Source organism: Harpegnathos saltator, unplaced genomic scaffold (assembly GCF_003227715.2).
Source record: "Harpegnathos saltator strain DR-91 unplaced genomic scaffold, Hsal_v8.6 scaffold643, whole genome shotgun sequence".
Classification (NCBI taxonomy): Eukaryota; Metazoa; Arthropoda; class Insecta; order Hymenoptera; family Formicidae; genus Harpegnathos; species Harpegnathos saltator.
Genome location: NW_020230475.1, coordinates 204,914 through 229,733, shown reverse-complemented (window position 1 = coordinate 229,733; position 24,820 = coordinate 204,914). Strand labels below are relative to the sequence as shown.

The following is a 24,820-nucleotide window of genomic DNA, read 5'->3' as shown; positions in this document are numbered from 1 at the left end:
ATGCGCAGAAATGCAAAATGAAGCTTGAAACGTCCTCTTTAAGAATATCTGAATGGCAATTATGCTCGGCCATTTTTTTCAAAATGGCGGATGATAAAGTGAGAGGATGCAAAATTGATAATCAAAGGTCCGTGTTTGCGATGGTGCATGGTGTGCATCAGGTATCGCAGCGTAATGGGACCAAATGCACATGAAAGTACAGAGTGTTATCTTTAAAATGCTACTTTACCGAGCTCGATGTGATCATTTTTCACTGAGTTGTTCCAAATTTTGCTAAAAATGCGGTTTTCTTGTTAAATTTGCATAATTCAGTGAATAAGTATCGCATCAAGCTCTATAACGAAGTATTTTAAAGAAAACATTCTATACTTTTAGATATTTTTCGTCCCATTGAGCTGCGACACTTACTTTGCTCCATGCGTTGTCGCACGCTCGAACCTTTTTTTAGCAACTTTTCATGTTCTCCTTTTTATCACTCGCCATTTTGAAAAAATATCTTTGCGCACAATTTCGATAGATCTTTCGAAAAGTACGGTTTCAAAGCTTTCAAACCGTTTTTGAAATTTGCTGCTAGGATATTTAGGTGTCGAGATATTCAATTTCGAATTTGCAACAAATGTCGATTCAGCGAGGCTTAAGGGGCTAAGAGGCTCTGCGGTTCGTTTGGCTCTTTCATAGTTTCAATAGCCGCGTTCATTATTCTCTGTACAATAATTTACACAATTTTGCGAATTGGAAATTTAATTTTTATCAAAAGTTATCATTCTTTACCCTTCAGTTACGCATGATCACTGTGGTATACACTTTAGTTTGCGAAGCTGTCCCTAGCTCTCTACCTTCTCCGTACGATTGGCCATTAGGATACACAGCTTGAATATGCTGTTCAGGATCGCGCCTGAGTTCGCGGTGACCCGGTGCGCGGGATGCCGAGTCGCTGGACGCCACCTGAACGTCGAAATTCCCTGGCGCTCCTAGTCCACGGAGCGGCCGCGACGCGGCGATCTGGGTTGTCGCGTGCGCGAGGCCCTCGGCTCGCACGCGAGTTCGAGCTGCTCAGGGCATATAAGAGTGCCCGCGGAGACGATCAGAGATTGCCTTCGTACAGCTTTTGGCCTTCGTACGGTCCACCGCCGATAGTGGCACTATCTCTTGTACGCTGGACTTCGCGAGTTTGTCAGTACGTCGGGCTTACGTTCTGGCTTGACTGAGATTCTGTCGGTGCGCCGGGCTTTAACGCCTGGCTTGACTGGATTTTTCTTAAATGTATATGCCAAGACAATAAATAAAGACAAACAATTTTCCTTTTCCGAACGTGTTCACTCCGATAAGCGCTGCCTCGTGCGACTTTTCTTTTTCCGTGATCTTTTCCTTTCGAGGCGCGTTGCTTCGTGCAACTTCATCAATTTAAACTATAATTGATTGTTTCGCATCGAAATTATTGCGTCGATTATGGCGACGATAAATCCAGAAAAGGCTGCTCAAGTTATTGCTTTAATTGAAGATAGCAGAAGTCGAAGGTACGTTGCTCAGGCACTTGATTTGTCAGTGTCAACTGTGCAACGTGCTTATGCCAGGTACTTACAAACCAATTCTTTCCATAGAAGGCCTGGTTCGGGACGTCCTCGATGTACCAATTACAATGATGACCGATTTATTGTTTTAAATTCGTTAAGAGACAGACATCGAACATCTGTTCAAATTAGAAACAATTTAAGGGATGTCCGCAACATTAATGTATCCGTTAACACCGTTCGGAGAAGATTAAAGGAACAAAATCTGCTTTCGCGCAGGCCAGCAGCTGTACCTTTACTTAAATGTCACCATCGCGTAGCTCGACTCAATTTTGCAGTTGAGCATAGAGACTGGACTTACGCAGACTGGAGCAAAGTACTCTTTAGCGATGAATCTCGTTTTTGTGTCTATTCTCCAGATGGACGAGAACGAGTTTATCGTCGCGGTGGAGAACGATTTGCAGACTGTACGGTAAGTGAGAGGCATAGCTACAATGGAGGCTCTGTGATGATTTGGGCAGGAATTTCAGCTAATGTTCATACAGATCTGCACTTTTTTGACAAGAATATGAACGCAGATGTATATGTGGAAGACATACTCATTCCGTATGTTGTTCCGTACGCACCCTTCATCGGAGAGAACTTCTTGTTTATGCAAGACAATGCTCGACCACACACTGCGAGAAGAGTGCTTGATTTCTTCGATGAAGTTGGCATAAATCGACTCGATTGGCCAGCAAATAGTCCAGATTTAAGTCCAATCGAACACTTATGGGACAACCTCGGCAGGAAAGTACGAAATCACGTACCTGCTTCTCAGTCATTGCGAGAACTGCGAATAATTCTCGAAAACGAATGGAATACAATTACGCAGGATGAAATTAAAAGACTAATAAGGAGTATGCCTGATCGTATGAATGAGGTAATACGCGCACGAGGCAGTCATACCCACTATTAGTACACACACACCACACACACAGCAGAGAGGGTTTGGAGTCATTAATTACTGCAGGAGTGACGAACTGCGGGGTCCTTATCTCTGCTGTAACACCACACACACACACACACACACACACACACACACACACACACACACACACACACACCACAAGGAGGGTGTGAAATCTTGAAATAATGTGGAGCTGACGAACCACGGGGTCCTTATCCTTGTGGTATACAAACACACACACACACACACTACATACAATGGGACTTTTCCTACCAGTAAAACTCCATGCGGTTTATATTGGGAAGACTTACAACCATAATTTGAGCTAATGACAGCGGTATCTTAAAACGCAATTCATCTTTATTACGTAATATCGATTACGCAAAATGAAGAACCTAAATTGAATTTTACTTTCATTTCCCTGGCTTTCAAAATAATAAATGCAAATCATTGAATATATTGTGCAGGTTATGTAAATTATTATATAGAGAAACATGAACACAGCTATTGAAATTATGAAAGAGCCAAACGAACCGCAGAGCCTTTTAGCCCCTTTTAGCCCCTAAGCCTCGCTGAATCGACATTTGTTGCAAATTCGAAATTGAATATCTCGACACCTAAATATCCTAGCAGCAAATTTCAAAAACGGTTTGAAAGCTTTGAAACCGTACTTTTCGAAAGATCTATCGAAATTGTGCGCAACGATATTTTTTCAAAATGGCGGGTGATAAAAAGGAGAACATGAAAAGTTGCTAAAAAAGGTTCGAGCGTGCGACGGCGCATGGAGCAAAGTAAGTGTCGCAGCTCAAAGGGACGAAAAGTACCTAAAAGTATAGAATGTTTTCTTTAAAATACTTCGTTATAGAGCTTGATGCGATACTTATTCACTGAATTATGCAAATTTAACAAGAAAACCGCATTTTTAGCAAAATTTGGAACAACTCAGTGAAAAATGATCACATCGAGCTCGGTAAAGTAGCATTTTAAAGATAACACTCTATACTTTCATGTGCATTTGGTCCCATTACGCTGCGATACCTGATGCACACCATGCACCATCGCAAACACGGACCTTTGACTATCAATTTTGCATTCTCTCACTTTATCATCCGCCATTTTGAAAAAAATGGCCGAGCATAATTGCCATTCAGATATTCTTAAAGAGGACGTTTCAAGCTTCATTTTGTATTTCTGCGCATATTTGTATCTTCATTATTTACCATGTTATGATCATTTGAAATTTTGTAATTTTTTCCCAAATTTTTAGTGTACTGGGTTTTTTGCGTTTGAGTGTATATTAAATTTTAAGTGACATCATATTTTTTTAGTCACTAATTGTTCACTGAGCGGTTTTCTCTGCTGAACGCAATGATTGTTAACATACTTATGTCATACCACGTATATTTCATTTCTCGCATTTCGTTGTGAGTTACTGCGCAGGCGTGCTCCGCAGGCGGAGCAGCAGCTCTCATCTTTCTCGAGATGGGATGCGTCCCGAAAGTCCCGAAAGTCATTAAAAAAAAGTGACAACCTTTATGTCCGCGACCGTACGTTGGTGGTCCTTTATTTAAGTCAAAGAACTGAATCCTTTTACCTGGGATATGACCGTGAGCGACAGTTGAGGGAAGTGAGAATTTTTGTTGAAAATAATTAGTTGGAAAACGAGATTGGCCTATAATTACAAATAACTTGTTTTATTGACGATTAAGCGGAAATTCACAATGAAAGTGAATTTGTAATATTTATAAATGTGTACGTATACATATATGTATAAACAATCGCGGTCTGAGTAAAATTCCGTGTTCGTTATGTCCGACTGTGATCGAAAAGATTGGGTCGCTGACACCGGATTTAACAATTAAGGAGGAATACTAAGGGGGATAGGAAAAAGGAAGAAAAAGGAAAGGAAAAAAAGAGAGAGAAGGAAAGAAGAAAAATGAAAAGAAAGAGGTCACTCAGGCAAAAGAAAGTATTAATAACTTACTGCTGGATCTATGCTATTTGTAGAAAATGAAGAGTGTAATTGCTGCGTGTCGGTAAGGATGGATGACCCAAGTTTTGCACCAAGAATAGGAAGCTGGTTTCAGCTGGATTGCTCACAATAGTCCAAAAATGTGTACGAGATCGTTGCACAGAATAATTAACAACTGAAGAAACAGTGATCTGTCTAGGCCACTAGTAGGCTAGATTGTTAGGAGACCCTGAAGGGGTGCTGAAGAGAAGCTTCTGTTCTGGCTGCTGGTCGGTCGAGAAGTGTCTTGGCCTTTTGGCATTTCTCAAAACGTCAGCTCGGTTGAGAGAATGGGGTTTTAGGGAAATGTTTCGAAAATCTAATTTTTATGCCCAAATATGGTCATAGGACTGTGCTTCGAATGTTTTCTAGAGGTAGGGGTCAAGAGTTGCGTTGCAGTATCTCTAAGATAATTATTGTAAAGGATGGGATATCTATGGCGATAAGGGATTTCATCATTTCGTTAGGTTTAGTGAGAGTTATTGGGTAACATACCTTATGAAGGGACGTGGAAAAGCTGTGAGTTCTTGAGGATTAACAAAATCAGATATCGACTGGTCAGTTCGGGAAGTGACTCAGCGTATCTTTCTGACAAACAACTAGAAGACTTTGGTCTAGGGGGAGATAAAGAAGAGAAATCGGTATGTGGCGTCATCGTGCTCGAAGAGTCACGGAACATGTTCGTTGAATATAACATTTGAACTATAGCGAGCAATATAAAATCAATTCGCTCTATTTATAAAAGAATCTAGAATACGCGGAATCCGCAGGACGTAACATGTCCATTGGACGTCCGTCATATGTCCATTTCTTTTTACAAAAGACGTCCATAGGACATACGTTTGTCACAACTTCGGACATAGAACATCCGATGGACATACGTTGGACGTCCAGGTCCGATGTCTAATAAGGATATCTTGTTACGTACCTTGTTACGTACAATTTATGTCCATGGACGTATATCGGACATACGGACATAAATTGGACGTGAAACGTCCATCCATTGGATGTGCGGTGTTGTCTGGGATCATTGCGAAACGTGTGTTAATATCCAGCTTTTTTGTATGTCATATGTCACTCTGTATGTTCTAGTGCCTCTAGTGTCTCTCTATGTGCCTAAAATGAAATCATCTATAAGTGCTATGTATATACAGGGTGTTTGATAGCTGATCATGCAGACGAAAGTTGGAGATAGATTGGGTGTAGCCGAGAAGAAAAGTCATGTACCATAATGTCAAATTGCGAATAGTTATCGAGTTATTAATTAAAACATGTGAGCCAACGAGCGCGTAGAAAGCGGAGGGCGGCAGTAAGCACGTAGACATTTGATACAGACGGAGTCATTGAGTGGTGGTAGGCGAGCGCGCGCGGCGAGAAGCAACGTAAACGACAAGAGACGAGCGCGCGCGACGAGGAGCGAGTGAGCGCGAACGACGATGAGCGAGCGAGCGCAAGCGACAAGAGGCGAGCGAGCGCGACGAAGAGCGAGCGAGAGCTCGCTCCTCGTCGCGCGCGATCGCTTCTTGTCGTTTACGTTGCCCCTCGCCGCGCACGCTCGCCTATCGCCATTGACTCTGCCTGTATCAAATGTCTACGTGCTTACTGCGGTCGCCCTCCGCTCTCTACGCGCTCGTTGGCTCATATGTTTTAATTAATAACTCGGTAACTATTGCCAATTTGACATTATGGTACATGACTTTTCTTCTCGGCTACACCCAATCTATCTCCAACTTTCGTCTGCATGATTAGCTATCAAACACCCTGTATATACGAGGGTGGTCCGATAAGTACTTAGCTTACAAAAGAAAAACGAAAATTTTTGAAAAGTGGCGATTTATTTCTCAACATAGTCTCCTTTTAGCTCGATATACTTGACCCAGCGATGCTCCAACTTCTTTAACCCGTCTGAAAAATACGTTTTCTCGAGGTCTGCAAAGTAGGCCTCCGTGGCGGCGATGACCTCCTCATTCGACTCAAATTTCTGCCCGGCGAGTGACTTTTTCAAGTTTGGAAACAAAAAGAAGTCGCACGGGGCCAAATCTGGAGAATACGGTGGATGGGGCAGCAGTTCGTAGCCCAATTCGACCAATTTGACCGTGGCGAGGGCGGAGGTGTGAGCCGGTGCGTTGTCATGGTGGAAGAGCACTTTTTTCTTCGCCAAATGGGGCCGTTTTTTCTGCAATTCGGCGTCGAATCGGCCCAATAATTCGGCATAGTACAGCCCTGTGACCGTTTTGCTCTTCTCCAGGTAGTCGATGTAGATCACACCTTATGAATCCCAGAAAACGGTGGCCATCACCTTTCCGGCCGATAGGACAGTCTTCTTCGGAGCACGTTCGCCGGGTGAAGTCCATTGTTTCGACTGTTCCTTGGTCTCTGGTGTGTATCAGTGGATCCATGTTTCGTCGACGGTCACGAAACGACGCAGAAACTCCTTCGGATTGCGCTTAAACAGCGTCAAACACTGCTCTGAAGTGGTCTCACGGTTGCGCTTGTTGTCCGGAGTGAGCAAACGCGGCACCCATCACGCCGACAGCTTTCTCATGCCCAAAATTTCATGCAGGATATGATCCACGCGGTCTTTTGAGATGCCTACTGTCTCAGCTATCTCGCGCACCTTCAATCGGCGGTCTGCCAATACGAGATCGTGGATTTTTGTCATGTTATCCTCCGTGGTAGCCGTTTTCGGGGCACCTGGGCGTGGCTCATCAAAAACCGACGTGCGACCACGTTGAAACTCGTTAAACCAATTTTTGACGGTCGCCATCGAAGGAGAAGAGTCACCGTCCCACAGCATCCAAGCGCTCTTTGATTTCGCTGCGCGATTTCCCTTCCAAAAATAAGAATCGAATCACCGACCGATATTGCTCTTTTTCCATTTTTCTAAAATCTGCGGACACGCCCGCTTCCACACGCGGTCAAAACAAAACTACGAGTCCGATTCGGCTGAAATTTCGACAGTAGCCGTCTACGAGAATGTACTACACGATAGTAAATTTCTCTTGCGATAGTGGCGCCATCAGGCGGTGAGGCTAAGTACTTATCGGACCGCCCTCGTATAACGTTATATTAAAATATTTTTCAAGGTCACCCATTGAACAATTTTTGCGAATATTTATCGGAATATCTAAAAACATTCTACATCAAGAACACGTACATATGCAAGGTTAGTATTAACAATAATTTTTATATTTTACTAACAATTATTTTTTAAAAAGATAACTATCTTTATCATGCTCTAGAGAAGGAAAATGTATTAGACATATCTTTGCAAAATGGAAATGACAAAAATTATGAAGAGGAATTATTTGTCGGACTACCTGAAACTGTTTGTTATGAACAACATATAAATGTGAAAAGTTAGTATTAACTGTATTATGTATGTCTGACTTACATTCTTATTAACTTGCCTTATCACGCTTCAGGAAACGAAAATATTCCAAATATATCTTTGATAGACAATACTGGAAAAAATTGTGAAGAAAAAATACAAGTTACTATAGATCCCAAAGATATCCCAATAAATCTATTAGAACCTAGGATTACTCTAATAAAGCTCACACGTCAAGACTGTGAAAAATATATTAAGAATAGTCAGCAACCATTAGCGTTTATTGAAAACATTATTCCATCAAAAGTAAGTATACATTGAAACGTTACTCATTATCGACAGATATAATATTTACACATTGAAACATTTACATAATGTTCCAGATTACACGAAAACGGAAAGCACGTCAACCTTGCAGTCGTTGCAGATAAAAATAACCATATACAGGGTATTTGATAGCTGATCATGCAGACGAAAGTTGGAGATAGATTGGGTGTAGCCGAGAAGAAAAGTCATGTACCATAATGTCAAATTGGCAATAGTTACCGAGTTATTAATTAAAACATGTGAGCCAACAAGCACGTAGAGAGCGGAGGGCGGCCGCTGTAAGCACGTAGACATTTGATACAGGCGGAGTCAGCGAGTGACGGTAGGCAAGCGCGCGCGGCGAGGGGCAACTTAAGCGACAAGAAGCGATCGCGCGCGACGAGGAGCGAGCGAGCGAGCTTTTTCTTTATAGCTTTTTCCTTATAGCTCGCTCGCTCGCTCTTCGTCGCGCTCGCTCGCCTCTTGTCACTTGCGCTCGCTCGCTCCTCATCGTTCGCGCTCGCTCGCTTCTCGTCGTTCGCGCTCGCTCGCTCCTCGTCGCGCGCGCTCGCCTCTTGTCGTTGCCCCTCGCCGCGCGCGCTCACCTACCGTCACTCGCTGACTCCGCCTGTATCAAATGTCTACGTGCTTACTGCGGTCGCCCTCCGCTCTCTACGCGCTCGTTGGCTCACATGTTTTAATTAATAACTCGATAACTATTGCCAATTTGACATTATGGTATATGACTTTTCTTCTCGACTACACCCAATCTATCTCCAACTTTCGTCTGCATGATCAGCTATCAAACACCCTGTATATTTTAAGATATACGTTATATTTTAGTATGTGTGCTTCCTACTGTTCTTTTGTTGGCTTGTTATGTAATTGTTATGTAATTATGTAACACACAAATTTTCGGAAATGTTTATAATACATATTATTAAAGAAAATAACTTCGAATATTAGCATATAAGTAATTTTTATATAATTCACCTTAAAGTATTGTGAGAAATTAGCAGTAAGTACTTTCAACCTAATCTTGCATACAGCCTTAGTCTACAACACATTTCAGTACGTAATACTTAACATATATAATACTGTTATATTGGCAACAAATCGACTGTCTTAGAATATGTGTGCGATAAACGTCATAAAGAATATGTATTAAAAAAGATGCTGACAATTCTAAATATTTGTATACACTTCAAATAAAAGTAAGACATGTATATGGCATATATATTTTGTACACCGATGAAATTTGTGCTTTGCAAATTGAACAAGTTTTAACATCTACATTATCTTGCATGATTTAACTAGAACAATCTGCACAAGTGCAGAAGTGACCGCACAGTATGAAAAGATGAGTCGATTCAGCAATAATACACATAAATAATGCACGTACGATCAGATTTTACTTTTTCTTCACTTTTTTCGCACCCCGTTTCCTATTGTGTCCGTTTCCTACTGTGTCCGTTTTTTATTGTGTCCGTTTTCTATTATGTCCGTTTGTTACTGTGTCCGATTGTCATTGTGTCCGTTTCTTCCTATGTCCGTTTCGTACTGTCTCCGATTGCAACCACAGTGTGTCCGTTTCCTACTGTGTCCGTTTGTTACTGTGTTCGATTGTCACTGGTGTTCGTTTCTTACTGTGTCCGTTTCTCACTATGTCCGATTGCAACCACAGTGTGTCCGTTTCCTGCTGTGTCCGTTTCATGTTGTGTCCATTTTTCTGTGTCCGATTTTCACTGTGTCCGTTTCTTACTGTGTCCGTTTGTTACTGTGTCCGATTGTCACTGTGTCCGTTTCTTACTGTGTCCGTTTCTCACTGTGTCCGATTGCAACCACCGTGTGTCCGTTTCCTACTGTGTCCGTTTGTTACTGTGTCCGATTGTCACTGTGTCCGTTTCTTACTGTGTCCGTTTCTCACTGTGTCCGATTGCAACCACCGTGTGTCCGTTTCCTACTGTGTCCGTTTTTTACTGTGTCCGAATGTCACTGTGTCCATTTCTTACTGTGTCCGATTGCAACCACGGTGTGTCCGTTTCCTACTGTGTCCGTTTGATACTGTGTCCATTTTTTACTGTGTCCGATTCTCACTGTGTCCGTTTCTTACTGTGTCCGTTTCTCACGGTGTCCGATTGCAACCACCGTGTGTCCGTTTTCTACTGTGTCCGATTGTCACTGTGTTCGATTGCAACCACCATGTGTCCGTTTTCTACTGTGTCCGGTTGTTACTGTGTCCGGTTGTCACTGTGTCCGTTTCTTACTATGTCCTTTTCTTACTGTGTCCGTTTGTCACTGTGTCTGTTTCATTCAACCTGCTGTGTCCGTTTTATTCTGTGCGCATCTGGGACTTACTCAACCTGTACATCGTTGGAGATATTTAGAAAAAAAACTTACATTAAATGCCTTAATTTGAGTAGCAACCTCTTTGATAACTTTGTCAAGAACAATGCATTGATCTCACCTACGAAAGATGAAAACAGGGCAAATTATTTAATGAATAATACACTTCATAAATTCATTTTTCAGAATAAAGATAAACTAGATAGTTTAGGCAAATTAAAAATATCCCCTCCTTTATAGGGGTGCCCGTATAGGGCATCATGAACGGCTCATGAACGCCGGCAACCTGTCGAGCATCCCGGCGCGGCCGAAAACGGCCGAAGACGCCCGAATGCCGTAAGCACCGGAAGCATCGCGCAAGCACGCAAGCTTCCGGCCGAAGATAGCCGAACGGGCCACCGAAGGCGCCCGAAGGCGTCCAGCCGGGGGTATAAATACTGGCGAGCAAGGAGTCCGAGAGATCACTCGACCACCGGGCCACTCCGAGAGAAGACCTAGGAGGAATATTAGGGAAGAGACACCGCAGAAACACCATTCGCAATTTCCTACCATTATCCATCGCTCCTAACCTACGGATCGGCGAAGACCGTCCCCGCTACGGAACTCGTGGTCACCCACCGCTCCTAACCTACCTACGGGTCGGCGAGAACCCTCCCAACAGGTGACACTCACAGCAGGTGCCCGGACCACCGCGGACGACCACAGCAGGACGAGAGGGCTCCAAACACCGGGCAACAAGCTCCGTGACCAGCTTCTCAGTGAAGAACCAGGTGGCCCGGCCGGCAGACCCGAGCAGCAGCGGAAGGCCGCCATCAACCGAGCGGCAAACAGACCCACGCCCCGTAGATAATTGTAGATAGGCTGAAGGCAACACCCCAAATAATAAAAACATTACCACTAGATCTCACGACGCCCGCATTCACACGCCCCTCCCACGAATCCTGCCACCGGCGAACAGGCCTAAGCAAGGCTAGGGGGCGAGGCGGGACGGCGAGAGATCCGTTATATAGTTGCATTTATTGCAACTATGCTCATAGACATTAATGAAAGTGAATCAAGTGATAGTGATAGTGATATAGAAATTTTGCAAAAACTAGTTATGCAACCTCGGATACCTAGAATAAAATGCAAAAATTATTAGAAAATATCGTATCATCATACTCGGATATAGACTTCAAAATGCATTTTCGGTAAGTTGCAAAGTATAAGTATAAAAACCTATATAATTTAACATTAATGTGAAATTCTCACATAGCATAAACAGTTTAAAAAGAATTCATTCGTATGTCAGTACATCTAAGTTCATTGTCAGAAACTAAAAGAATTTTTTTATATCTAAGAATAAGCTAAGAATTACTGACATATAAATGAATTCTTTTTGAACTCTTGGTGCTATCTAAGATTACTACTTGGTGCTATCTAAGTTTGTATAAAATTATTTATAAAACAAAACAAACATTAATAGATAAAATTTATGATGTCTTAAAAAGAAAATAATTTTTTTATAATTGTATTATATTTATAGACTTTACTAAATCTTTCGAAGCAAATATATGTATCTAGTTTATAATTAAGTACATAATGATCTCTAAGTATTTAATATCTTAGATCAATTATTACTACGTATAAGATGATGCGTACTACATTTATATTTTTGTTAGAGTTATTAACTCCTCATCTGAATAAATATTCAGATGCATCTGGACGTTTATCAATATCTCCCGAAAAACAGTTGTTAATGACAATTTGGATGATGGCAACACCTAATTCATATAGGTAATATTTAATAATTTCTAGTGTAAAAAAAAAGGAATATAAAATATATGCATATTTTTCTATCAATATTTTTAAAATTTTCTTGAAACATGTAAATTATTATGTGTATGTTAGGAAAAATTAGATATATTGTAGAATATTTTTTTACAGATGTGTGACAGATTTGGCAAAGCCAATCTGGCTTCGGAAAAGCAACATGGAGAACTGTTCAAAAAATTGTATCTGCTTTATATTACCATCTAAAAGGTGTCCCAAAATTCACGCAAGAAGTAATTTTGATAGAAAACACAGATTTATAATTAAAAATTGTAAATTTTTTATTGATTCATAAAGCATACAGTATAGGGTTATGTATGGAATAGCATATCGGGTAAATGGCCTCCACGGTTTTGTTGGCACATATGCACTCTTTTGTTGAAATTTTCCATGACCTTTTTGCATAAATGTGGCTGAATTTCGTTGATGCAGTGCTCAATTTCTTCCTTCAAGACGTGGGTGGTCGTGGGCTTGTTGGCATAAACCTTAGACTTCAAAAAACCCTAAAGAAAAAAGCCCAACGGCGTTAAATCGCATTATCTGGGCGGCCAAATCTGATCACCAAAACGGGAAATTACACGACTAGGAAATGACTCATGCAATAATTGAATTGTTTCTCGAATTCGAAGTATACCAGATAAGTTACCGATGACAAGATCCGATTTAATACCGAAATATATAGTGGCATGTTATATTTTACATAATATTTGTTTATTACATGATGATATTATTGATATTCCAACAGTAATAAATGAGGCATAATATATACTAATCAGAATATAATAGATATTCAAAATAGAGAAGAAGGTATTCAAAAACGAAATGTTATTGCCTATTCATTGATGAATCCTCATTTATTCTTGGAATAAAAAATTTACTATATATTTATTCACACACATGAGAAGTTGTTTTAATCTATTATAATCTATAATATTTGTATCTGTTGTGTGTATGTGTATGTGTGTGTGTAAACGTATTATAATATATAAATATATTAAATTAGATTACTTTTTTTGTATGAATAATTTAATTTAATATTATGTATTCCTAAAATGGTTCCATATTCTGCAAAATAAAAAATAAGAACTACTATTCGGTTTAGTTGCACATTTATTTATTGCACACATATTGACTACATTTGATCAATTTTATAAACGATTCTGGCGGCCCTGAGGCTCCAGAGCCCGGGTCCTCGAACGGTGGCCGACCCCGAGGGATTCGGACTCCAGACGGCCGAGGCTGTCCGCCCCTGTCTGCCGGAAATGGCAGACAGGAGGGGACGTGGACTGATTTTTCATCTGGTGCAGGTGCTAACCGGGCATGGGTGCTTCGGTCAGTACCTGCATCGGATCGGGAAGGAGCCCACCGCTCGATGCCACCACTGCCCAGTGCCAGAGAACACCGCGCACCATACGCTGGTCTCATGCCTAGCATGGGACCGGCAGCGCGGTGTCCTGGCCCGAGCGGTGGGCTGCAACGTGGATCTCGCTCCCGCGTATGGTCAAGGCCATGTGCGGGAGCGAGGCGGCATGGAGCGCGGCGGCCTCCTTCTGCAAGGACGTTATGTCGCAGAAGGAGGCCGCCGAATGGGAGCGACGTCCCGATGCCTGCCGTAGGGCACGGCGGAGGCGACGCTCCCCGGTGGGAAGCGAACCCGAGGTAGCGCCGGCCGAGGAGCCGCCACCGATTCATCGGGGACCTCCTCGACCGCCTCGGGCCCGCCTTCGAACACGAGGGGGGGCTCCACGTGATAGAAACACTCCGGGGAATGAATTGGCAGATAAGCTTGCCAAACTAGGAGCAATAAGCAGCGAACCTCCTTCCCAGACAGCACTGGACACCAATGGATGTACGTTTCACGTCCAATTTATGTCCGTATGTCCGTGGACATAAATTGGACGTAACAAGGATATCCTTATTGGATATCGAATGTCCTATGTCCGAAGTTGTGACAAACGTACGTCCTATGGACATCTTTTGTAACAAAAGTGGACATATAACGGACGTCCAATAGACATCCGTCTGGGTCAATAGACATGCTGTCTGGGTTTAGAACAATATTGCACTATCCAATCAGAAGACTTAATCAAGGAACAATGGGAGGAAAATAAGAAGAACGCACTTCAAGATCTTGAAAATGAATTTTTATTTAAAGTAAAGGAATACAGAAAAATGGTACCTAATCTACTCCAAAGCCCGTGGTTCAAAGAGTTACCAAATACGAACAGAGGTATTATCACATTGATGGTAAGATTGAGGTCATTCCACATTTCCACTAGAACATATCTTACCAATAAGAATATAATAGATACGAACAATGTGGTTGCGAATAGCATATACATGATCTGGAGCACATACTATTCAAATGCTCTGAACATGCTGAGGAATCTGACCGTCTTCTGTCAAGACTTTTCTATAAGAATGACAGATTCTCAGCAAATGAACTACATCAAGCAGATTTTGACACGAATAACGAATCTATATTCTCTGAAATAGTAAAATTTCTCCAAAATACGCATCAATCTACATAGAATATTAAAGCACACCAACAACGGGAAAATGGCGTGTGGAAACTATAGTATGATAGTCCAAAGCAGTGATAGGAAATCGGTGACGGGCTTGCCAGCGAATTTCCCCCACCACGCACGCACACATAGCCGACTCGGTCTATCTATGTGGGCCACGCGCTCGGCAACCGTCGGTGCGCCGAGCGAGAGAGAGAATATCATTCCCTCTTTCTCGCTTTCGTGTTCGCTCGGCGATACGAGCAAGAATATCTTTCCCTCTCTTTCCCTCTCGTTCTCGCTCAACGACGTGAGTTAGGCTGATTCTTTTTCGGCTGTAATCTGAGCGACTATGACGATACTGAGAAGTTTTTCCTATTCGGCGCGCCGAAATTATTATGAATATTATTTTATTATTAATAATATTATTGTTTATAATAATAATATTAATAATATTCCGCGCCGAGAAAATGAAATATATTTCATTAATTGTTTTGCTGCGGACAAATTCATAGATTTGATTGTTTTTGGGAATTGTTTAATAATATTTGAAGAATAATTTTTAAATTGTACAAAGATGTAGAATAAAATATGGAAAAGTATTATAACAAAATCAAGAAGGTACGAAATGAAACCTTCTTGCTTTTACAATATTCTCTGAATTAACAAATACTCTTCAAACAATATTAAACAATCCCTAAAAACGATTACATCCGTAAAATCTTCTGTCTGCGCGAAAAAAACATTCATAAAATACGTCTGTTTCGCCGCGCTGAATGAGAAAACCCTCAGAATATAAAATGATATACAGTGTATTGATATACAGTACAATATAAAATGATGTACACCCACGGTAATCGATTCTGTCCCTTGGAAATTTTCACAAACTGAGAAATGACTACGTTTCTATACTACTCACAGTCCATGCACGATTACCGAACCTCGCTGAGGAGAGATCACTCCTTTATTGGCGTGTGAAGGAGCTCCGCGCGGAGGGGACGCTTAGGGCCAGGGATCTCAGGGGCCTGAATCTCCAGGCCAGGGACCGGACCCTTCGGAAATGGAAGGACGAGTTGTCCGATCCGAAGGGGTCCGGTCTCAAGACGGCCGCGGCTGTCCGCCCCTGCCTGTCTGAGGTGACGGGCAGGAGGGGACGTGGAATGACCTTCCACCTGGTGCAGATGCTGACCGGGCATGGTTGCTTCGGTCGGTATCTGCACCAGATAAGAAAGGAGCCCACCACTCGGTGCCACCACTGCCCCATACTCGAGGACACGGCGCACCATACCCTGTCCGCATGCTCCGCATGGGACGGGGAGTGCCATGCCCTCGAGGGGGCGGTGGGGTGCCGAAGGGGGAAACTCTCGCTCCCGCGCATGGTCAAGGCCATATGCGGGAGCGAGGCAGTGTGGGACGCAGCGGCCTCCTTCTGCAGAGAGGTCATCTCGCAGAAGGAGGCCGCGGAGTGGGGTCGTCGACCGGGAGTGCGTCGCAGGGGGCGACGCACCGGTCGACGATGCCCAAGAGGAGGAATCGGCAGCGGGCCCGAGGTGGCGTCGGCCGAAGAGGACTCACCTGTCCAAAGGGACAGGACGGGGACTCCTCGGCCGCCTCGGGCTCGCCACCGACCGGGAGGGGGAGACTAGGTTTCCCTAGATCCCCCCCCGCGCGTCGGATAGGTAGGGAAAGGGGGAGTGGTGTCCCGGTTGGGGCCGGACCCACTTCCCTAAACCCTCCCCCCTAACAAAAGGGGGAAGGGTAAAGGAGGAGGGGTGGATGTCCCCTTCCTCCTAATAGGTGTGACCAGAAGGCCAACCGGTGGGGCAACCCACCGGGGACCGCGCCCTGGACTCCCTCAGTGGGACAGGGGGCGGTGCATTGATGGCGTGGGGCTCCCGGAGAGCCCTGGGGCCGGGGGGCTGGGGAGGGAATGCGGGAGCAGTTCCCCCAACTCCCCACCCAACGGCCCGACAGGTAGACATCCCGCAGGGGTTTTAGTCGGTAAGAGTCCGACATAACCCCCTCCCCCCAAGGGGAGGGGGTATCCATGATGGATTTCCCTTGCGTCACCAAAAAAAAAAAGTTAAAAATACCAATATTGAGAATATACCTAAATCTGGACATTCTTTTCTATTGTAGTATTTAAATATGAATATTAATATTTTTTACCATGAATGTATATATGTATTTTGTCTGTATGTTGAAAGTATAAATACTCGTATTTAAAAAAAATAATCATGAGAATGTCCAGATTTAAATATCATTATTTTTATTTTAATTAAAGGTAATATGCTAGAAATATTTACTTAAAAATAAAGAATAGCAAAGACAATAAAATAGAGATAGATAATAAAATTATGACCATATTGTATTAAAGGATACTATGTTACAACACTATTACTTAAAGCTGATTTATTGGCTATATATAATGTTAGAGGATATATACATTTTAGACATACAAGGTCTTGAGTCTTAATGGATGAACCAACTTATTCTTGGGGCTGCATTATCGCCTGGATGTCTATTAAAAAATTAAAACTCGTTTTGGAAATGTCTGTACACGTACTTTGCATTCACAGAATTATTTTTATCGTAATGTTGCACATGCAAAATACATTCCTTTGCAAAACAGTATTTCGTTTTTAGAACGGACGTCTAGTCGGTAATCTATCCTATAAAATAAAAAGCTGCTTTATCCATTAAGATTCACCTTGTAATATCTAATATGATTGTTGTTGTAACATGAGTTTCTTGCGGAAAAATGGTCAATGATATATGAATTATAACTTACAATTCTCTTTCAGACCTCTGTTTCGCTAAAATTAACCATCTTGCAATCAAATCTTCTATCTCCTTGTTTGTCAAATTGTTTTTATGAGTTCGTGTAGCATCTAACAATATTAAGTTTTATTAGACGTATTTCTTATCTCGACGTTTGTAGAATTTTAGATAGTTCTTGGTTTATAATCTCAGGAGCAAGAAATATAGAAAAGTTCATTCCACTATTTCTTGCAATTTATATTTAAATAAATAAATGACTTTTCGTCAATAAAATTGTTTAATTCGATAGAACATATGTAAAGTGTGGTAGAAATTCTAATATTAAATCGATATATTACGTGGAACACAAAATAATTAAAAACGTTACTTATAATCAGATCTTATATTTTAAACCGTCATAAGTTCATACTATATAAATCATTTCATTAGCTATAGAGTATCTACAGATAAATTTAAGACGCTCTTAAATAAAAGATCTGGCTATAACCAAAGCTACAACCAACCATAGAGAGAGGCTGGTATTTGTAGTCTGATCTTATTTCAAGAATGTCTTTAGTTGTTAATACTGCTTAGTGATTAGTTTAGGATATCTTGAGTCTCTACTTAAGATAATCGTGAATATAAGATTCAACTATGAATACCAGTTAATGAATATCAGTTTATGATTATATACGTACCAATAATACATTTTGTAATGCGAAGCTTCTTAAATGGGTCTTTCATTTTAGTACTAGCCCAACTATATTGTATTGCCAATGTATTTGTTAATATATGTTTCATCATGTATGAAATAACATCATGATAGTCTTTCCCTCCCAAAAGACTCAATTGTCTTGTCTGCAAAATATGAAGTATAAAATATTGTAATTAATACGAGCTTATAATATTATAAAAATTTAAATAATGACACAGTGAGGCTTGCGTCGATTGAAGTCGAAATGATCCCAGAGAGAAATAAGACTCGAATAGACATCGAATCGATTCGATGTCTATTCGATCTCTCATTTCTCCCTGGGATGTCAAATTGACATCGATCTGTCATTTCTTGCTGAAGAATATCCAGTTGATATCAGAGTTTTTACCGTTATTGTAGTTAATACTGTGTCTATTGCAAAAATATGAACATTGTTATATAAATAAACATATCTAAAATATCATCTCTATATTGTAATTGTAATAAAACTGTAATTCTTGTAATAAAACAATATTTCAATAATACATTTCTAAATTATGAAATATGAAATAAATTTTGGGTACACTTGTACCATTTCTGTAGCAACAGATTTGTCTTGCAATTGACGATCTATGAGTTGTAATTCCTCAACTGTACTTGCTGGCAAATCAAAGTTTACGTTTTCTGATGCATTTGTAACATTGTTTCTGTTTAAATTGTAATCTTCCACTCTTATTAATCGCTCATCAATTATATCCAGTTTCAACAATATCGTATTCAGTTTTCGAAGAATGAAATTATGGAAATCTGCAAAATAAAATTATACATTAAAATTACAATGTATACGGAACATAGCATATAATAAATTTAAAAATGCATATATATATATAATTTTTTATTATATATATATATATATATACGAATATATAAATTAAGTTAATTTTTGATAATATGTAATATCAAATATATATAAATATATTTTATATTAACATTTTTTGAAACATATATTGATATAAAAGATTATACTTGCCCAAATCTCTCTCATTAACACTACAGGTGTATGATGTGGATGCAGCTGTCGTATTTGAAGTTTTTATGACAGAGTCTTGATTTAATTCTGTATGCTCTTGTGAACAATATACAGATTTGTTACATGACGAAACAAATACATCTGTTTTACTTTTTTCGCGTTGAATGATATTAGTTATTTTCTTCTCACTGTTTTTCAGAGATTTCTGTGCTCCAATTGTTATTTCTTTCCTACTTAACTCATTTGGTACTTTAGGAAACTGAGCTGTATAAACTTTCGATTTATCAATGTTTGTATCACATGAATCATCTGAATTTTCAGCAGAAGAAGTTAAAACTTTTTTTGCACGGTGATGTCTTGACTTTTTAAGATTACTATTTTCATCTATATCATCTATGTCAGAAATATGTTCAGCTAATTTAAGCTTCTCTATTGCTTTATCGTATATCTCTGAAAATGTATAAAAAGTTGAAAATAGAAAATTTCACGATTACACACACACACACATACACACACACAACAGATATTCTTTGATATACCAATTACAGTGCAACTACTCAAACTTCAACAATTTCATAAAAGAACAATATACATAAACATACATGTACAATATTTTATATATTACTTACCGCAACTACCAAACAAACGGTTCACCTTGTACAACGGCCAATCGCATAAAGGAGATATTCTCTTAGAAATTGGTTGGTTTATTTTAATTTGGTTTGTATATGTGGGCCATAGACATTTTTTATTATTATCGGTCAACCACTCAGAAGGAACAACTTGCAAACCGTCATCAAATTCCACAATGTGATATATCATTATATATGCCGCAAATCATAATTTAAATTTATTAGCAAAAAAATGCCAACTTGTCTACAATCAAGTTAAAAGCATGAATAACAATAACAACTATTGTTTATATAACATTTCCAATTAATATTAGATGATTAGATTACATGTAACTAATTACATATACAAATTAATACAAAACATACATGCATTATTCATTTGTGTGTAATATAGGAAATATAACATAGTTTCCTCTATAAAGTATTTTCCACATTTTTGCTTTGGATTTATCAAACTGCCACGTCTGAAGGTGAGAATCCTCATGCATAACACTAATATCCAGACTTGACGATGCACAAGGCTCTAAATACAAATCTTTTACTGGTACAAGCAGTTTACCAATAATATATATTGTGTTGCAGTTAGATTTAATAAAATTTAAAATTGTCACTTTCTCTCCATTTTCCAAAGAAATACAATTATTTTTTGGATCGTTGCAGTTAATATAATATCCATTACCATATAATATTTTGTATTGTTGTATAGTATTTAGACTTCTTATAACAAGACCATTATTATGGGACTTCTTGAAATATTTTTCAGTGTCATTTAAATTTATATTATTTGAATACGTATTGAGTACTTTGTGATTCTGTACCTTCTCAATTTCTGCAAATCTTCTTGTTAATTGTTGCAATGGTTATTTAGTTTTACGAATAAGTCTTTTCAATGCAGACATATGATTCTCGAATTTAAACGCACTGAATTCATCCAGAGAACCAAATTTCTTTACATCCGTAGCAGGTGTAGTAAATTATGAATATCATGTGAAACATTTTGCACCGTAGATAACTTGAAATGACTTTACAAAATGTTTTAATAGACTTTCTGCATATTCTACAAGAGCAATTTTGCATGCCAAAACAGGACTTGCAAGAATTGTAATAGCAACATGTAATATTAAAAAGTTCACATAGACATTATCTTGTAGAATTCCTTTCAGTACGATAGGACCCGTATATAATAAAAACTGCCGATACTCTGTGGCTTTCCAATGCTTGATATATTTTAATGACCTTGGCCTTCGAGCAAAATCTGAAGGAATGTTTTTGCATAAATTTATTAATCTCTCAGATATTTCTTCTTTATTTGAATTTGATAATCTTATATTAAGAGGTCCTGATAGCCATAACATTATAAGTTTACGCACAACACCTAAACATACCAAGTGCATGTAATCCAATGGCACTTTTGTTACTAATCCAAGATTTGGTATACTTTTTAAAATCGTATCACCAGTTTGATAATCAAGGCGATAAGAACCAACTGAAAAATCCTCATCAGTGCGTAATTTAATAGTATTAGATGTATATGGAAAACACACTCGTCTTTCAATATTTTTACCTTCGATAAGACACTTAGTACAGCTATCATATCCACTGTGTCTTTTTACACAAAGGACAAACGCTTTGGCAGGAGCGTCACATATTATTGCCCTAATTTCGATTTTTATAATTTGTCTTTCATAATCAATTCCATTATTTATTGAAGTAACAGCTTCGTCTACAAATATTCTTAAAAATTCGTTTACATTTTTTGGTTTTCCCTCTCCATAAAATAGACCAATGACATATACATTCTATATAACATTGTCCGAGCATAATATTGGCTATAAACTCTTTTCAGTTGATTTATATATAGGTAAACCATCTATATTTATAAATAATTGAATAACATCGAGAATACAATTATGTCTTTTACGTTCCTTAACAATTTTTAATATAGCTCTTTTTAGGCCAAAATGACAGTAATCCCCACCTTGAATTTGTATAATCTCAGTAGATGTTGGAGTCTGTAATAATGTACGTGAGTCTTTTGGTAAAATATAATTAGTATGTTTTAGCAATATCTGTATAAGTGCATTAAGTGATTTATGTGATATATTATGATCAATAGCCCATTTATTTATGTCATGCCTAAATGCTTCTCTTTCATCATTTACATATAGTACATTTTCATTATTCAAAGCAATATCATCGACAATTTCATTGCTACTTGCATTCACCATGTATGTATCATCTTCAATGAGAAAGTGAGCATTATTATCTTGATCAATATCAAATTGACTTTTCTTTTTATTTATTTCTAACTGGGCTACTTGTGGATCACGAATCAACAAAGCACTATTATCATGTTCACCAACATCTAAATGGTTATCATTACTATTTATTAAAGTAGAATACTCAGTCCGATGAGTTATTATTTCAACATCTGCTGGTGTATTTTCTAAAATCAATCTTCGTTTATGCCTTGTACTAAAAAATATCGGCAGTTTTCGTTTGTCACTCATATCTTACGACAGATGTCTGATATTTCACTTCACTGTTGAAAAAAAATCTTATTATAATAAATTGATTAATAAATTTTGAAATATCAGACATGAACAAATATTAATATTATATATTAAGCATTCAATGCAACGATAGAAATGTGTAATTATAGAAACTTTCATGCATTATGTAAAATAGATTTATCCGTGTCATTAATTTTCTACATAGCACAGCAAAAATATCTAAAATACATAACCTAACAACGTTGCGATATTTGTAGAACACCTTTATGAGCTATATTTTGGACATTTATGCTGTGTAGGATGTATTTGAAACAAAACAGCCATAATGACTAATTTGAGCAAGAGAAAGTAAAAAGAAGAGAGAAATAGCAAAATGTGACAAGCACGTGTAACACATAACGTGTAACACATATTGACCTGTTGCACGTGCATAGAATATTTTACTAACCTTAATTCGTACTATGCTTGCTAACGTATTTGTTGTACATCAACTCGAATACAGTTTCCGTTTCAAACGAAGGAGTATTAGGCAAATTCGTATTTGTATAAGTATGTTCAATCGTATTTACTCCACTGTACTGTAACGGCTTCTACATACACGAAACATGTCTCTCGCGGCAAGAAGAATGGCGCAAAGCGCGCTAAAGTATGTTCTTCTTAGTTGCACTACTGATTGTTAATGCAGCTCTAAAGAGCAGACCATAGATCAGCGCTAAAATATCCTATCTTTATCGCTCCTTAGATAAAGACAACAAGAATAGAATACGCTAATAAAAATGTACTAATAACAAATTTCATTAAATTTCAATTATTTTTCTTTTGTATCACTATCACATATATGTCATCATTTTGCAATATATAATTTCTTTAATTATGACATTTAATTTCATATTATAATGACGTCACTGCAATATTACAGCTGTGAGAACAATATCATCTCACTGCGACATCACTGTAACATAACGTAAACATCACATAATAAAGATAATAATGACATAACTGTGACCTTCTAGTAATATCACAGTGACATCACAATTTTCCTGTGACATTGTGACTCTTTTGTGAGAATTTTGTGATGTCACTGTGACTTTTTTTGCTATGGGGGATGTATATTCCCACAAAAAGGTACATCGAATCCACGTAGAACGCATTCGTTGCATTCACATGGAATCCACAAAACCACATGGATTTCACGTGGACACAACGTTGTTATTTTCGTGGAGATATCCGCACTCATACTATTTAAACGTTTAAGAACGCTTATATATCATACAAAACTCACATAGAGAAAAATTTCTTTAAGTTTAATATTCTTACTTGTTCGATTTTGAGTTGTTTCATTAAAATATATTTTTACAATATTATTTTTAGAAAATAAAATTCTATTTCATTGAAGAAAACCATGTTGATAAAAAACAGGATTTGAGATAATATTTTTCAAAAGTTTTTTTTAGATTTAGTAATTAAAATTTCTTATTTAAACTTCCTTGAATTTGTTTCAAACTATTTCTTTTGTGGGTTAACCATTATAATACTCCATTATTAGTAATTTTGAAACATAGTCTATATTAATATTCGTCGCATATCGAATGTTGTTGCGTTGTTTTAATTTTTGACATGAAAGGTTATAATGTTCTGTGAATATTATAAGGATACATTATATAAATACACGTCACAAGAACGTCTTTGGAGTTATTGGGGTAATTGCGTGCCACTCAATCGTCAGGTTAAGTAAAGCGTAGCGTTGGTCAGCACACGGAGGGGTGACCGCTTGGAATCGAAGCTATCGACGGGACGCAAGACGCGAGAAAATTACAGGTAAATTTTTTACATAACAATAATATTACAGTTATATAACAGCTATATAACATTTTAGTAACATGTGATATTTCTGTTATATAACTGCAACTTTCTATGAGTGGGAAATTACAACTAACATGTATATTGCTTGTAACGTACACGTTATATTACGTGTTACATTTCGTTACATTACGACAATGTAACTGTTACATAACTGTATTTACTGGGGAATTGCAATGTGATAATAGTAAAACAAACTGTTTTAATACTTCTGATTCCTTGGATAATTTTGATGATATTACAGAATGCAATGGTTCAATAGATCTGAGACCAAATGTAGTAAAAGATAATGAAAATTATTTTATCAATAAATTACGATTGGCAATATCACATAACATTTCACATTCAACTTTACAGGATTTGCTACAATTATTAAAATCAGAAGCTAATATTTGTGTGCCTCAGGATCCCAGAACTTTGCTCCATACTCCTCGACACATATTCAGCAAACCTGTAGGTTCAGGCACTTATTCACACATTGAAGTTCAATCTGCAGTTGAAAAACTTATCAATTTGTTAGAGGAACAATCACAAAAATTAAATTTATTAGTTAACATTGAC

The 24,820-nt window shown here is 38.7% G+C and overlaps 1 protein-coding gene across 1 annotated transcript; it reads right to left on the bottom strand.

Moving 5' to 3' along the window:
• Positions 1-12,590: 12,590 nt before the first annotated feature.
• LOC109503823 (uncharacterized) lies at positions 12,591-23,161 on the bottom strand. The gene is made up of 8 exons (XM_025304736.1): positions 22,848-23,161; positions 20,705-22,428; positions 19,884-20,130; positions 19,255-19,704; positions 18,817-19,031; positions 18,229-18,388; positions 17,562-17,661; positions 12,591-12,769 (listed from the first exon to the last, which is right to left on the bottom strand). Exons 3-8 carry the CDS (start codon positions 20,074-20,076, stop codon positions 12,760-12,762), a joined length of 1,128 nt encoding a protein of 375 aa, XP_025160521.1. The 5' UTR covers positions 20,077-20,130; positions 20,705-22,428; positions 22,848-23,161; the 3' UTR covers positions 12,591-12,759.
• Positions 23,162-24,820: the final 1,659 nt, after the last annotated feature.